At 37.3% G+C, this 15,638-nt stretch overlaps 1 protein-coding gene across 1 annotated transcript; it reads right to left on the bottom strand.

Moving 5' to 3' along the window:
- On the bottom strand, positions 1-7,740 carry nrl (neural retina leucine zipper). The gene is made up of 4 exons (XM_058756925.1): positions 7,144-7,740; positions 4,323-4,595; positions 1,013-1,228; positions 1-156 (listed from the first exon to the last, which is right to left on the bottom strand). Exons 1-4 carry the CDS (start codon positions 7,738-7,740, stop codon positions 1-3), a joined length of 1,242 nt encoding a protein of 413 aa, XP_058612908.1.
- Between the last annotated feature and the right edge of the window lie 7,898 nt (positions 7,741-15,638).

The following is a 15,638-nucleotide window of genomic DNA, read 5'->3' as shown; positions in this document are numbered from 1 at the left end:
TCACAAAAAGTAATCCGGAGGAGTAGGAGAAGGCGAGGTGTTGGTGTTGGGATGGGAAGGCTGAGTCTCGTTTGAACTGATGAGCTTCTCGTAACGAGCTTTGTATGTGTCTCGCTCTCTCAACACGCGAGAAAGCTCACACTGCAGCTGCTCCAGCTAGAGGAACCAAAACAGAGAGAAATCGTACACTTTAAATACTAAAATCATGTTGATTGCTATTAACTTTCTAATGGAAATAGTGATCATCTTTTCTTTACTACTGTTCTGAATGAAACAGCTTCTTCAATAGTGTATATATGCATAAATAATTTAAAATAAAAGGCGATATTCCATTAAAATTTCATTTTGACTTTAAAATTTAGCCAAATAAAGTCTTGAAATGATTTATAGATTACTAGGTTTAGTTATGTTATAATTGTCTTATTATTATTATAATTGCCTGCTCTGTTATAATCACTGTTGGGGGTCACACATTACAAGTAACGCAAGTTATGTGATCAGATTACTTTTTTGTATAAAAAGCATAGTTTTGTATAGTCTTTGCTGCTCACCTTCAATCATCCAGGTCAACCATACTAACAAGCAAAAAAGACTTGAGATAAAAATAACATTGGTGTTTAGTTATTTTTTACATTTTTTGTGTGATTGAGAAGAAAGTATTGAACTTCAAGTTCGGTCGTTATGAATAGAGTTCAATGGAACTAACGACCATAGTTAAGGATGGTTTTGGGAAATGCACCCAAGAATGGCAGCACAGCTGAAAGATTTGTTTGAGCTTTTTAGTCATTTCACTTTGTGAGATGATAGAAAATAGAACTTTTAGAACATTTAAAATTAAACAAGCAAGCCCAGGCTAGATGAGAAAAGGTAACACAAAAGTAACTCAACGCATTACTTTACGTTACTTTAATGCATTACTTTTAGCAACTTTCCCCAACACTGATTATAATTGACTTTTGTTGTTTGTAGTTGTATTTGTCTAATCAGTGCTTGATGTGTGTGTGTAGTGTACCTGCTGTGTGAGAACGTGTTTCTCGGACTCGAGCGCGTGCCGGTGCTGGAGTCGTTTGTAACGGCAGGACTGCGCGTAACCGCGGTTCTTCAGCGTCCGTCTTTTCTGTTTCAAACGGACCACCTCATCTTTGCTGACCCCACGCAAATGTCTGTTCAGCTCTCGCACTGACAGACTTACCAACTGCTCATCGGAAAAACGCTCATCCATCCCACACTGAAAGACAAAGAGACAATAAGAGGTAAGTCTGAGAGATTTGTCACGGAATGGACACAAAGGGCCAGTTTTACTAAACAAGGGCAAATTAGCTCCAAAACAGCGCCGATGGTCGTGGAAATTTTTGCGGGTGATTTACTAACAACCGCGCAAAGTAAAGAACACAACAGCTCATTTAGGGGAGAGTGGGGACGGTTGCAAAACTTTTTGCATTTCCTTTAGTTTTTCAGAGACTGTTTGTATTAGAAAGCCAGAATTTTAATACAATAAAGCCACATCAGTCGGCTACTCGCCCACATTGCTGTAACACGTGCACATATGATCATACAATTTATGCTTGAATAGACAAAGTCAAATGTTGCAACTGACCCCACAACAGGGGACGGTTGCAACAGTCCACAGGAGCAGTTGCAACATTCATTAAAATGTAATTAAAACCATTCTTCAATATCATTTTGCAGTTTCTTTATTTTATTTGTGCATATACATGGTCTTTAATAAGTTAAATTGGCTGTATAAAAACAAAGAATAGTAAATGGGGGGGGGGGGGGGTCAAGTAACAAGTAACAACCTTGTCTTGGTTAATTATTACAATACATCTGAAATACAAAATATTAATTTAATCAGAATCAAGACACTAAAATTTAATAATAGCCTACTTCTGTTAACATCTGTGAAAAGTTACTGAACTAAGGCCAGTTGAATTAACATAGTCACTAACTTAAGACTGTCTTAAGAACTAGTTTGACCAACTAGCACTTAACCAAGTGTATCAATGTTGTGGTAAGGGACATGTTGCAACTGACCCTACACTTGACAGCCGTGATAAAACTTGGTATAATAGCTTGTAAAAGGAATGGTCACATGTGCCTGATTTCATCCAGGAAGGATGGGGGGAGGGGGGTTAATTGAGCATGTGTAGTATGAATATCATCACTGTAGCTCATTCCCGATTGAAGAAATAAGCCATATTGCAACTGCCCTCTCATTGCAACTGTCCCCAATCTCCCCCTACATATCGACCAACGCAATATACCAAGCACAGCGCAAATTTGCGTAGTCACAAATAAAGAATAAAGAAATAAATAAGCCACAGTACGTTGAAAAGAACCGGAGGCCTAAAAATGAAGGTTTGCTAGAAGTTTTGATAGACCTGGTATTGCGTGACTCCTAGTTGAGGGTTCAAAGTCGTCTTTTATTTCCTGAAGTAAATTAAAAATAACATGGCTTGGCAAACGATATGTTCGGATAATGTGCTCTTCTGGCATTGAAATAAATTAATACATGTGAAAAAATCCTCTCCCTTCTACCATGCGCTCTCTGTTCTCTGCGGTGCCTCCTCCTAGCAACAATTCTGGTTCTAGCAGCCATTTCAAGCGCAAAATGCATTTTTTGGGCGTTAAATAATGGCGCAAATGCCAGTAATTTGACAAGCGGAAATGTTAGTAAAATGCGTTGCTTGATTCATATTCAATAACTGTGTCCTCGCCTTTTCAGCGCTAATTCATCACTGTGTGTCTTTAGTAAAACCTGTCAGTACTATTTTAATGCCAAAAGACGGTTTGCAGCAGGCGCAAGCTGTTAGTAAAACTGACCCAAAGTGTGAAAATGACAATCAAATCTTCATCAAACACTCACATGGACAAAACAGATAAATGTACACAGCGGTTGAAATGTCAGATGTAGCCTACTGAACATTCAGATGAAAACAGCACAGTCATATAGAAGTAGGCCTGTTTATTTAGTTAGTTTGTTTTGCCTCATCGCTTTTGTGGTGCTAATAGAATTGTATTCAAACCAGCAACTGTTAAACACCATGACAAGATAACCACATGAGTAATAAAAAAACCTGCAATAGTCATACAGCTGAGCAAGTTCAAATTTTGTTACTACAAGATTTATGTATTACAGTGAAGTAGTTTTGGTTGCAATTGAAACATTACTGAGAACAAATTCCTTTTAAAAATTAGTCACTCTCAATGGTAATTCATAACTGTTTTACATTTAGGCAAATTGGTGGCAGACTGGAATTATTTGTTACTAATAATGTTTCAACTGCGACCAAAACTACTTAAATGAAAATAAATAAATCAATCAACTCTATAGTAACTATCAATGAACTTGCTTATGTTGTTGATATCAACTGGTTTGAACACAACTCTAGCAGTGACACAAAAGCCATGAGGCAAAACAAACTACATTCACTAATTGCAATCAAACTAAATAATTGATAATCTGACTGTGCTGTTTTCTCATGACATAGTAACATAGCATGTAACATAGTTTGGCCTAGAGGTGTAGTGTAATGTGTCTGTGATTTTGGCAGCACATTTCCATACAGCATAATCTGACTGAGTGTAAGTGACAGTGATCAGGATTACATCACAATAATAGTAGATATTACCATAATCTGATAGCGCTGCTCCACATTTAGAGACAGGCATTCACCAGCCACATCCATCAAATTGCTTTCAACACACTTCAAAACAAAATCACCAACCATTTATAGTTCAATTTGTGCAAACACTTATGAAAAAGCAGTGTGCAAACTATATTTAAAGAAGAAAAAAAAAAAACTTGCAGATAATATAAAATAAAAGCTATAGTTCACACAAAAAATACAATTTTGACATGCTTTAACTCACTCTGATGTTGTTCAAAATTAATTTATTTCTTCTCTTCAACACAAAAGAACATTTTGAAGAATGTTGGTAACCAGATAGTTGTTGGTAGCCCCATTGACTTCCATAGTATTTTTTATTTTTATTTTTGGCCACCAGCAACTGTTTGGTTACCAACATTTTCAAAATATCTTCTTCTGTGATGACAGAATTTTCATTTTTGGGGGGATCTATCCTAAAAAGGCCACTTAAATGCAAATAAAGTAAGTACACTTTCATAACTATGTTTCTTAACACTCTCAAGTAAACTTAAAAGAGTTTTCTCACTTTTTCCTCACTTTTGGAAGTGTTTCTTGAAAAGCTGTAAATTATTTTGAAAACTTATCTGCTGAAGATGTCTGATCGCTGTTGAGTACATGCATGTGACTGTGTTGACAACCATTTTAGGAGGATAAATTAGTGACTGCAAGTACCTGAGTGACTTGCAGATGATGGTGATGATGATGATGATGATAATGGCCTTGCATTGGATGGTGCGGGTGATGGAGTCGGCTCTGTGGACTGAGGGGTTGTGAGAAGGGACTGGTGGATGTGTTGAGACTGGAGAGAGATGGAGGGGTGGAAGAAACTACCAGTATAGGCCGGTGACACATGTCTGACGGCTTGTTAAGAACAACATCAACACCGCTGTCACTGCTGGAGTCACCCATGTGACTGCTGCTCGAACTCTGGGACAAAACTGGGAACTGTGAAAGAGCGGAGGAGATGCAAAGAGATTACAAAGAGCACATTACAAAGACATAACAATGAAAATGGCACATTTGGCCAGTGGTTCTTGTGACCAGTGGATTCCCTTGGCCGTGGTTCTCAACCCTGTTCTCGGATAAAAACAATGCAAGTTTTGTGTATTTCCCTAATAAAAAACACTTTAATCAGGTCATTAGTGCATTAGTAGAGAATCCAAGACTTGAAATTGGTGTGAGATAAATGAGACAAGTGTTGAGGGGGCTCCTAAACCAGGATTGAGAACCTCTGGCCTATAAAATAAGAAATCATGCGCATAAACTATGATGGAAATACATTTACTGACTGCCTCAACAGAGCATGTGATTGGATAACTAGACGAACCAGTGGACTGATCTCATCGCAAACGTTGTTTTAATAACCCGAGTGAAAGTACATCATCAAAATGATTTTGTATAATTACCTTCCAGAACTGTCTCACAAGATTGCATTCCCAAACATCATCTGCCTCCTAACACAAAATAATATGACACAGATTGTTATTGTGTTTCGTCGGCACACTTTTGTCTGAGGCACAGGTAATTCACTATATATATAGAAAAGAGCCACATGCTTTCCTGGTTGCACTAAATTACATTTAGGGATGGATACAGTGCTTTATTTGCTATTTTTATGCTATCTTCTAATTTTTCACATAAGTTAAATTCACAACTTTGGATGGAAACATAGCTTGTGATTGGCAGACTGTATGATTAGCTGGTGCTTTTATGGTTGGAGCTAAACTCTAGCAAGTGTCTCCAATGCTGCTCCTGGAGAGCTATTGTCCTGCAGAATTCAACTCCAATCAAATACACCTGAACCAGCTAATCAGGAATACATGGTGTACATACATAGCCTACTAAATAGGTTTTCTTTCACTGCTGCAGAGGTAACAAACCTCTGTACTCAAGGGGCATTAGAGAAACCTGCGCATTTGAAAGATTCTCTTCAGAATGTTGGCAGTATATGACCTGAATATTAAGTCAGACCACAGAACATAATTAATGCTAATTTAACATTTCAGTTTCATGCTAAAGCCCAAAGTATACTTTGGTTTTTCCGTCTATGCGATGGTCTGTGTACAGTGTGTGTGACACAAATTTCATCATCAAAATAGTATGTGCATACTGTACACACACCTCCTGATTTTTATAACCACATGCAGGTCGCACATGCAAATTGAATTTGTTTTGCACTAATCAGTTGTTCCACAAGGTGGCAACACTGGGCCAGGCTGCTGTTTTATGGTAGAAAATGAAAATAAATGACAGAACAACAATAATAAAATACCGGTGATTGCAACAACAACACACCCGCATTGACAAGCGCTTGTGTGAGGGGGTTATGAGATAGCTGCAACTTTAGTTGTAGGCCAGAGCTTCTGGAGAAAAATAACGCAGACACTGGACTAAGATGAACCTTTCTAGACCGCATGTGTCGACCGCCTGCGTTATCAAATGATATATACTTTGAAAGTCTGCGCATTGAACTGTATGCATATGCTAGCATACACGTACAAAAGTGAAGTATACTTTGGGCTAAAGAATGCAACGTACTTGCATTGCTTTAGGAATTGTGTTTTTCAACACATTTTGGAATGCAATGGTGTCTGAAATTGAGCTTCAGGGCCCTATTTTAACAATCTAAGCGCATGGTCTAAAGCACACGATGCAAGTGCACTTAAGGCGTGTCCGAATCCACTTTTGCTAGTTTAACGATGGGAAAAATAATCGGCGCGCCCAGTGCATGGTCTAAAAGGGTTGTCCCTATTCTCTTAATGAGTCCTGGGTGTGTTTTGGGCATAACGTGCAATAAACCAATCAGAGTCTCATCTCCCATTCCCTTTAAAAGCCAGTCGTGCTCGCACCATGGTTGATTAGCTATTTACATGGCAAAATTTGGAAGCGGAAAAGCTGAAGGAAACGGATCTGCTACTGCAAATAGGTAGGCTAATTCTGATACATTCAATGACTATCCATTATGACATGTAGGCATTTTTATATTTATGTACACAATAATAATCTTTTACATTTTAATTCTTTAATTTTTCATATTTAAAAATGTGTGCTGCTGCGAGGCACTGTGTGTGTAATAAGCAACGGGTATGCGTCTTGTGGACCTGCCTATAGGCACATATTACTAACACGCTCTTTAAATAACAAAAAAATATATATTGCGGCATTGATTTTATACCAGGTTTTAGTTGGCTAATGGCACAGTCTATTTCAGTTGCCTCAAAATAGCAACGTGCCAACAATGCGCCTGAACACACCTCGTAGTCAGTCCAGCACGCCCATGAGCGAACAAATGGGCGCAAATGCATTTGCTATTTAAACAATGGCGCAGGACGGGAAAATGATAACTGCGTCGGCCTGAAATTAGCAAAAAACACTTGTGTCGCGCCTGGCGCCGCATTGCGCTGAGTGTATAAGAGGGCCTTCAAAGTTAGAAGTGATTTTCTTCACTCACTTGGGACAAACAAATACATTGTCCAAATATCTTAGATCATACCTGTGAAGTTACAGCGGCTGCAGCAGAGTTCAGCAGGGCCTCCACTGCATCCTCACATCCCAGAAACCCCCCTCGATCCCGGTCCCCTCGATCCGGCACTCCTCCAAGAGCTCCCAGCAGAGACGCGGTACCTCCGGGCTCCCCACCGAACTGCTGCTGCAGTGCAGCCAACCAGAGCAGGTCCTCCAAGGAGGTGGGGTTTGAACACGGCGTGGGGCCTCCAGCCACTGGGCTCCCGTCCAGGTTTCCTTGAGAGCCGGAGCTCTGGCCTGACATGTACCCGGTGGAGATGGACAGCGGGAACGAGAGAGAGGAGGAAGAGGAGGATGCAGATGGCGGCGGGTGTCCGTCACTGAGCGTGGGTGACGGAGGAAGGGAGGTGTAGGGACTGGAGCTGAGGCTGGAGTCAGGAGGAGGGCGAGGAGCATACGGAGAACCGGTCGTCTCTTGATGGACGCCTGGTTTGGGGTATAGGCAGGTTGGAGGAGGTGGAGGGGTGTCAGGCTTCACTTCAAACTTTAGCAGGTCGAAGTCGTTGAGATACTCCATGGCCAGGGGGCTTGGAGGCAAAGAGGGCAGTGGTAGAGACGAAGACATTGCTGTGTCGACAGGAAGTATGGAAGTTGTTGTCTTAGAGTTTTCAAGGCGAACAACAACAGACTTCAGTTTTTACACAGAGATGGAAACGACAATGTGCCAAATTAGACTCGGTTGTTAAAATGCCTGTTCCTTTGAACTGAAGGCTTCCAGTTTTATCATCTGAAACTGGCAAAACGAAAGAGAGAGAAAAAATAGTGATTAGCCACAGTCTTCTCCAGCTATACGGTGCAGATACTGTATGGTAATCTGTGACCAATTATAGTAGGACTACATTATTAGGTAATGACTAACATACTGACTGATGTTCTGGAAGGTTATGTCACATGTTAGACAAGACGATTCCAAAGCCTGGCCTGATATTACAGTAAAGGCTGATAGTGACACCTTTATTAAAAAATCAAAACATAAAAAAGCCATGTATTCATTTTCATGAAAAATTACAGAGCATTTGTGATACATGGCTGTTCATTTATTGGCTCATTATGTATCCTGTTGATGTATGGGTTGCAAACAGTTTCAGATTAATAGAGGAAAGACCTAAATCCAATCCCATAATCTTAATCCATCAATCTAGTTATTCCACTGAACAATTGCTCCTTAACACAAGTGTTATGTACAACTCAAACAATATTTAATGTTGTCAGGACTGATAAAATAAGGTCAAAGTATTCATTATAGGGTAGCAGACACAGACCAACTAGCACATTTTACCTACAGAGAAAAGCACCATTAAAATCATTTTGTGTTAAGAACCGAACACTATGGCATTTTAAGATGACACAAGTTTACATATTTTGGACCTGACAATCCATTTGTTGAAATTGACAAAAAAATCAAATGTCAAATTTTTCATTTATTTATTTGTTTTATACGGTAGCAAGCAAAGAGTCACACATAAATGGTTAGATCACAAACTAAATCTACTAAAAAGTTCAAATATGAAGATTAAATAATAAAGAAATATTTTAGGTTTCAAGTAATTACAACTTCAAATAAATCCAAATTTAAATTCCAATATTGCCAAGGGTTACGTTAGACAATTTTACATCTCGCCTTTAGAGGAAATAATAAAAAACCAAAACATTTTAGTACAGAAACGTCTTGACATTAGGCAGGAATTAATTTTAATAACTGAAAACTTTCATAAAGTATTTGAAATTAACATTTGAATAATGATAAATCTGTTTGACTTAATATTAAGCAAAGTCTGCAACCTTAAATTAAGAGGCTAAATTATAAACTACCAAAACTGCTAACTACTAAAGCTACAAACTTGAATTTGAAGAAAAAGTGTTAGTTTTAATCAGTAATTATTAGTTTAATAGATTAAAATAATTTAATTATTAAAAAATCATTTGTAATTCCATCTTTAACTGAAATATTAGCATTAATAAACTTAAAATTAATAAAACAGTTAATAAACAGTCAATAAACTTATAAAACAATTTTTAAGTCTTAACAATCATTACTTAAATCATTATTTTAGATAGCTGCTAAGAGAATGATTTACTTTCAATTGTTTTAGATGGTCTTTAGTTTTACAGAAAGAATAAAAGAGTAGATAAAGTGGGAAAAGAGAGGATTTGAGAGTGGAATAAAAGAGTGAGAGAACAAAAGAGGGTAAAAAAGAGTGTCAGGATAAAACTAGCACAACTAGAGTGACAGAGGGAGAAATGGAGAGACAACGGAAGAAAAAGTTTGTTTTAAAATGCCCATATTTCTTACCGTGTGTTCATGTGGACAGCTTACACACATCCTGAGGTATTGACTGACAGATTGATTCCTGCCAGTGTGTGTATATGAGTGTGTGTGTCAATGTGAGACCATGTGTTTGGTGTGTGAGTGTGTGTGTGTGTGTGTGTGTGTGTGTGTGTGTGAGCCACTTTGGAGCTGATTGCCACTAACAGAGCCCCAGCCCTCCCCCCTCTGACCCCCACACCAAATCCCCATCATCCCGTCTCTCTCTCTCTCTCTCTCTCTCTCTCTCCTGTCGTTTTTCCACCAATAAACTAAAAATGGCAAACTGTCACACTTCTTTAATTTCTCCTGTAAAGTTTGAAAATAAGATGTTACAATTCTAATTATAAAACTACGTTTTTTTTTTGGTTTTTTTGTTCAGTCAAATAGGCAAGGACTTTAACAAAACCATTACCTTAGGATTTAAAATGTTGACTTCCAAAACTTAAAACTTAAAATTTATATATATAAAAAATGATACAGGAAATATATATCTGAATTTACTGATGTTTTTTTGTAACCATATGACCCGTCACACCTGCATGTATATATATGTATGTCTAACATGACCAGTTTATTACAATATTCATAGAGCAAACAGACAGACTGATGAGCTCATTTGGTTCACAGCAATCAGAGAGTCATTACATGCTGCCACCTAGTGCACTGACTGAAACATCAACTCTGACAAACTTATAAAAGATCAGTAAAATAGTTGTACAATTACACTCTTAAAAATAAAGGTTCTTCACAGCGATGCCACAAAGAACCATTCAGTCAAAGGTTCTTTAAAGAACCATCTCTTTCTTACCTTTTTATAATTTGAAGAACCTTCTTTCGCCACAAAGAACCTTTTGTGAAACAGAAAGGTTCTTCAGTTGTTAAAGGTTCTTTATGGAACCATTTAGACAAAAACGGAGGCATCAGGAAGCACGTTTATATTTAAGAGTGTATATCTTCATTTTGAAGCAATCCCAAATAATTTTAGTGTATATTATAGAACTAGAACTTTAAATACCCAAAAGGAAATCATTCAGGATTTTAAAACGGTCATATAGCAAGACGTTATTCTAATATAAGTACAAATTCTGCACATTGTAGAATTTATTTTTTAGAATTCTCTTAATATGTATTTATAGGTGATTCTCATTTGGCCCTTGGTAGGATTGAGAATTAGTAGGACTGGAAAGCGATTCCAATATGTATCCTGACATTCACAATAATTTAGAAGTAATAATACACTGTCTTGTGCATGACAAGGCTTTTGTTTTTGTGGCTTGGTGTCTTAAGCACAGTGTAATTGCAGAGGGTTAGTGGTGAGCAAAAATTGCCAAACTAGCACTTTTAGTGATCCTGGGGGGATGAAGTTGTTAATCTGAAGTCCTAATAATGTCTCGTTGAGGAATCAATGTGGTAATAATGTCTGAGTAAATCTGATTTAGACACTGGGAGTAATACAGTGAGATATGTAATCTCTCTGACACACACTCACACACACACACACACACACACACACACACACACACGTCTGGTTTGCTATCCTTGTATGGACTCTCCATAGGCGTAATGCTTCTTCTACTGTACAGACCGTATTTTCTATCACCCTACACCAACCCTACACCTAAACCTACCCCTTACAGGAAAATACAGGCATTTTTAGATTTTCAAAAAACTTCATTCTGTGTGATTTATTAGCTTGTTTACCCGTGGAGACCTCAATTTAGGTCCCCACCGTGACACGAGTCCCCATGAGTCTGTGTGTATTCAGGTTTAAGTCCCCACCTGAATAGAAAAAAACAGTTACATGTGTGAATTTCTCAGTGGATCTTGAAATTAGCATGTTCTTGTAAACTACTTTTAAAATGGACATTACAATAAAATGACATATCCAACGGTTTATAAAATTGTTTACACATAACAGCACACACAGTGAAAGGGATTGCTAAAAACTCTTCTATTATGTTCAGTGGAAATATCTGATATCTATTAGGTCTGATATCTAATTTTTAAAATACACTTTTTAAAGTGACTGATACATTCTTGAATAATACCTTTGGAAAGGAACCACAAATCTCCACTACCAGTACTCCAGTAAAATTCAGATAAATACATACATACATACATACATAAATAAATCCAATGAAATTGGGATTACTTCATATCCAGTAACCAAAACCTGCAAATGCCCTGACTTTACTCCGAACATAACCTCAAATGAGGTCATGTGGAATGAGAAAGATTAAGGTATGCAAAGCCAAGCCAAGCAAATTTGGCCAGTCAGTATGAAATATATACTGTATATATATATATATATATATATATACACACACACACACACACACACATAAGAACGATGCATTTTAATGCAAATTCCAAAGTGAGCAAGCAGACCCTCCAGCACCCCACCGCTGTGTCCCCATCTGATCCTGCAGATACATGTCCTAATCCACTCTAACACTGTTACAAGCTACAGATTAACTATTTCATCCAGCACTTCCCAGTCGCTGCAGCGTCCCTAGAAAATATTGAATAGGGATTAATCCTAGATAGAATTACATGAACATGCTTCCCAGCCCAAGCATCATTGTTCTTCACACTAAGAAACAATGATTCTTTTATGAACTGTTTGGTAACACTTTAGAATACTGTTCCATCATTAATGAATAGCTACACAAGAACACACGAGTAATGCAATATTAGCACTCAAGAAACTCTGATTAATGAATTAGTAAGTGATAGTGCTTAGTTGAATGTGGTAGTTCACTATTAGCTAATCAGTAGCTACTATTTTTCATACCTCCCCAAGAACTACTGTATACAGGTTCATAATAACATGAATGATACATAATTTATAATTAATTCTAAAGTGAAGGTCATGGTAACCCACTACAATGTAAAAAAAAAAAAAAAAAAAAGTTGAGCCAACTTAAAATTTTAAGGCAACCAGCTTCAGCAGATTTTTGAGTTTTCTCAACTTGTCATTTTAAGTTTATACAACAAAAATTTGAGAATCTCCCACAAAAATAAGTTGAGCAAACTCAAATATCTGCTGAAGCTGGTAAAAAGTTTTTTTTTAAGTTCAACTTTTTTTTTTTTTTTTTTTACAGTGTAGTAATGACTCAAGTATTACCAAATTCTACAGAAGGAATTACTAATTATTTGGATCAGTATTCTAAAGTGAATAACATGATGATTCTCTAGTAATGACTGAAATCAATGTAAGCTTTTGAGGGTTTTGTAAAGTATTGGATAGTAATTATTCGGGTGTTACTACATCCTTCTAAAGGAATTACTAATTTTTTGGATCAGTATTCTAACGTGAAGATCATGATAACTCCCTAGTAATTACTGACGTCATTGTAAATGTTTGAGGTTTTTGTAAGGTCCTGGTTATTTTTTAAAGAAAATCTTAAAGTGAAGGTAATCATTTATGCGCTATTATATCCAAACTGAATTACAGAAATCACTAGAACTTTTAACTTCTGCAAGATTTCTGCAAATTGAGCATCAAATGCTTATAAAAGTCGTGGCTACCATCTCCTCAGTAATCTAATTTGAAGCATCATCGACCGAAGTATGAGGCAAAGTATGAACAAGTACGTGACTTGATAAACACCACTAATAACTCTAATTGAGCAGGTTTCATCAGTACTCCCCTCATTTGCCACTGAGCAGAGAAACTGATAGTCCTGTCTTAAACTAATGACATTAGTTAAGTCAGAAGTGGACATGTCAGATGCTCAAACAGACCATTACTTTTAATGCACCAAAGAGTTACACTTTTTAGTGATTCATTCAACTCATACTGATTCATTTTGGTGAAGAATATATAAGGTTTTCTACAAAAATAGTGGTCTTCAGCAATAGCTTTGCAATGTGCAAGAGCATTGTGTGTATGTGTGTGTGTTATGTGAACATGTGCATGAATGTGAATATAGATATGCGTCTGTGTTTGTGCATGGGACATGCAGCCGTGTCTGTGTGTGATTAACAGACTACTCACTGGATTAAGAGGCTGATTCTACCGCAGTAATCTGGTGTCAGATTAGCAGATTTGACTGATCTGGTAAACTGTCTGTAATGTAGACACACCTCCCAGCTGTGTAAAGACATAAAGACATTTAAGCCAAGAAAAGCACAAAATCCATGGCACAAATGAACAAAATATGTTTTTCAGTCATTTACTGCAGATTAATCCGTAATTTCACAGTATTTGATACATTAAACTTTTAAAATACAACATTCATTTGATATTTATGATTGTTTTACATTGGATTATCAGTCAATTTCATGTTTCTGTTCATCACTTTTCTTTGTAATAAGTGCAAAATTTGTGTTAGAAGGGCAAAAAAAGTATATTTGTTAAGAACACACACACACACCCTATATATATATGCTTTTACTGAAATTACAATTTAAAATATCATGTCTTAATGTACATTTTTTGCCCTTTTTGTTCAACCCTGTTGTGTTATTTTTAGAAGAAATAAAGAAAATATTTGATATTTATGAGAGTGAAATCATCTCATCTTTTAAATTATAATTAGAGGATTTGTTTATTGCTAATTATGTGGTACAAAGCTGCAACCACGTAATTAGTATTAAACATAATTAATGAACTAATCATTTCTGAATATAATTTGAATCTAAATATTTGTGGTCCCTCAATGTGCTGTTTATAGTCCTGATTATACCTGAAGAACTGATCTAATAACTAAAATAAATAAATGACAAACTAACACCCGGATATGCTGACTAGTTTATGAAAATAAGAAAAGATTACTCCATTCTTGTCCTGGTAGGTTTTGTTATGTTTTGTCTAAGTGGGCTGTTGGCTAGAGTTAATTACGCTTGTCTGGTGACAGTGTCTGTGATTGACCCTGAAAGCCTCAAAACAAGCACACAAACACGGGCATTAGCTTTAATCTGGATAAACCAATGCAGAAAAAACTGCTATAACTGGCAGACAGTAAGTGGTAAAAAGAGGGTTAAATGAAGGTAGGTAGAGGGGAAGAAATAAGGGATCAGAGGATTAGCATGGTCGATACATATTATCTTACCCTCCAGTCTGAAAGATGACACTAAATCTGTTAAACTCACCCACCCATGATTCCCACCTCTCATCCAACCTCACTCTGTCAGTCCTCTCAGTTTATATTACAGTATATATACACATAGTTTACATATATACATATATAAACAATGCAATTGAAAAAGTTTAAATCGGTATGAAAATAGCAATGCAATGCAATTTATTCCTGTTTCAAAGCTGAATTTTCAGCATCATTTCTCCAGTCTTCAGTGTCACATGATCCTTCAGAAATCATTCTAATATACTGATTTGATGCTCAAGAAACATTTACATTTATTCATTTAGCAGACACTTTTATCCAAAGCGACTCATAGATCTCAGACTTCTGGAGGGAATGTAGATTGCCAAAAGTGAGTGGAAGTAGGTGGGTGCTGAGCCTGTGGTTGTTCTATACGCAAACATCAATGTCCCGCATGATGAAGAGAGGTGTGACATGGGCCCTTTTGGGTTCGTTGAAGACCAGTCGTGCCGTAAAGGTTTGATTGTGCATGATGGAAGTCCAGCCAGAAGAGCATTGCAGTTGTCCAGTCTAGAAATGACAAGGGCCTGGACAAGAAGTTGTGCAGCATGCTGTGTAAGGAAGGGCCTGATCTTTCTGATGTTGTGCAATGCAAACCTGCAAGATCGAGCAGTTTTTGCAATGTGGTCTTTGAAAGTCAGCTGGACATCGAAGATTACACCAAGATTTCTGACCGAACTTGATGGGGTAATTGTTGATGAAACATTTCAGATTATATATTATTCAGCAGAGATGCATTAATGCATTAAAAAGTGACAGTAAATGGCATTTATAATGTTACTAAAAGATTTCAGCAAAATGCTGTTCTTGCTTTCCCATACTGAGTTTGAACAACATGCTATGTCATAAATAATGGAATTAGACATGGAATTAGAAGCGAGGGCAGGACATGTAGCCCTCTGGTGCACCAGCAGGGGGCACTAAAGTGTTAGTCAAACTCAAGTGGTCAAGGTTAGTGACCTTAGGGCAGGGGTGTCAAACTCAGTTCCTGGAGGGCCGCAGCCCTGCAGAGTTTAGTTTCAACCCTGCTCCAACACACAAACCATG

This window comes from Onychostoma macrolepis, chromosome 20, assembly GCF_012432095.1.
Source record: "Onychostoma macrolepis isolate SWU-2019 chromosome 20, ASM1243209v1, whole genome shotgun sequence".
Taxonomy (NCBI): Eukaryota; Metazoa; Chordata; class Actinopteri; order Cypriniformes; family Cyprinidae; genus Onychostoma; species Onychostoma macrolepis.
This window is presented reverse-complemented; position numbering and strand designations above follow the sequence as displayed.

Excerpts from the sequence above, each read along its gene's own strand:
- nrl (XM_058756925.1), bottom strand. The coding sequence starts at position 7,740 with ATGTCTTCGTCTCTACCACTGCCCTCTTTGCCTCCAAGCCCCCTGGCC. Across the intron at positions 1,229-4,322 it reads ATCATCTGCAAGTCACTCAG|TGTGGGATGGATGAGCGTTT; the intron begins GTACTTGCAGTC and ends TTTGTCTTTCAG. Across the intron at positions 157-1,012 it reads AACACGTTCTCACACAGCAG|CTGGAGCAGCTGCAGTGTGA; the intron begins GTACACTACACA and ends TGGTTCCTCTAG.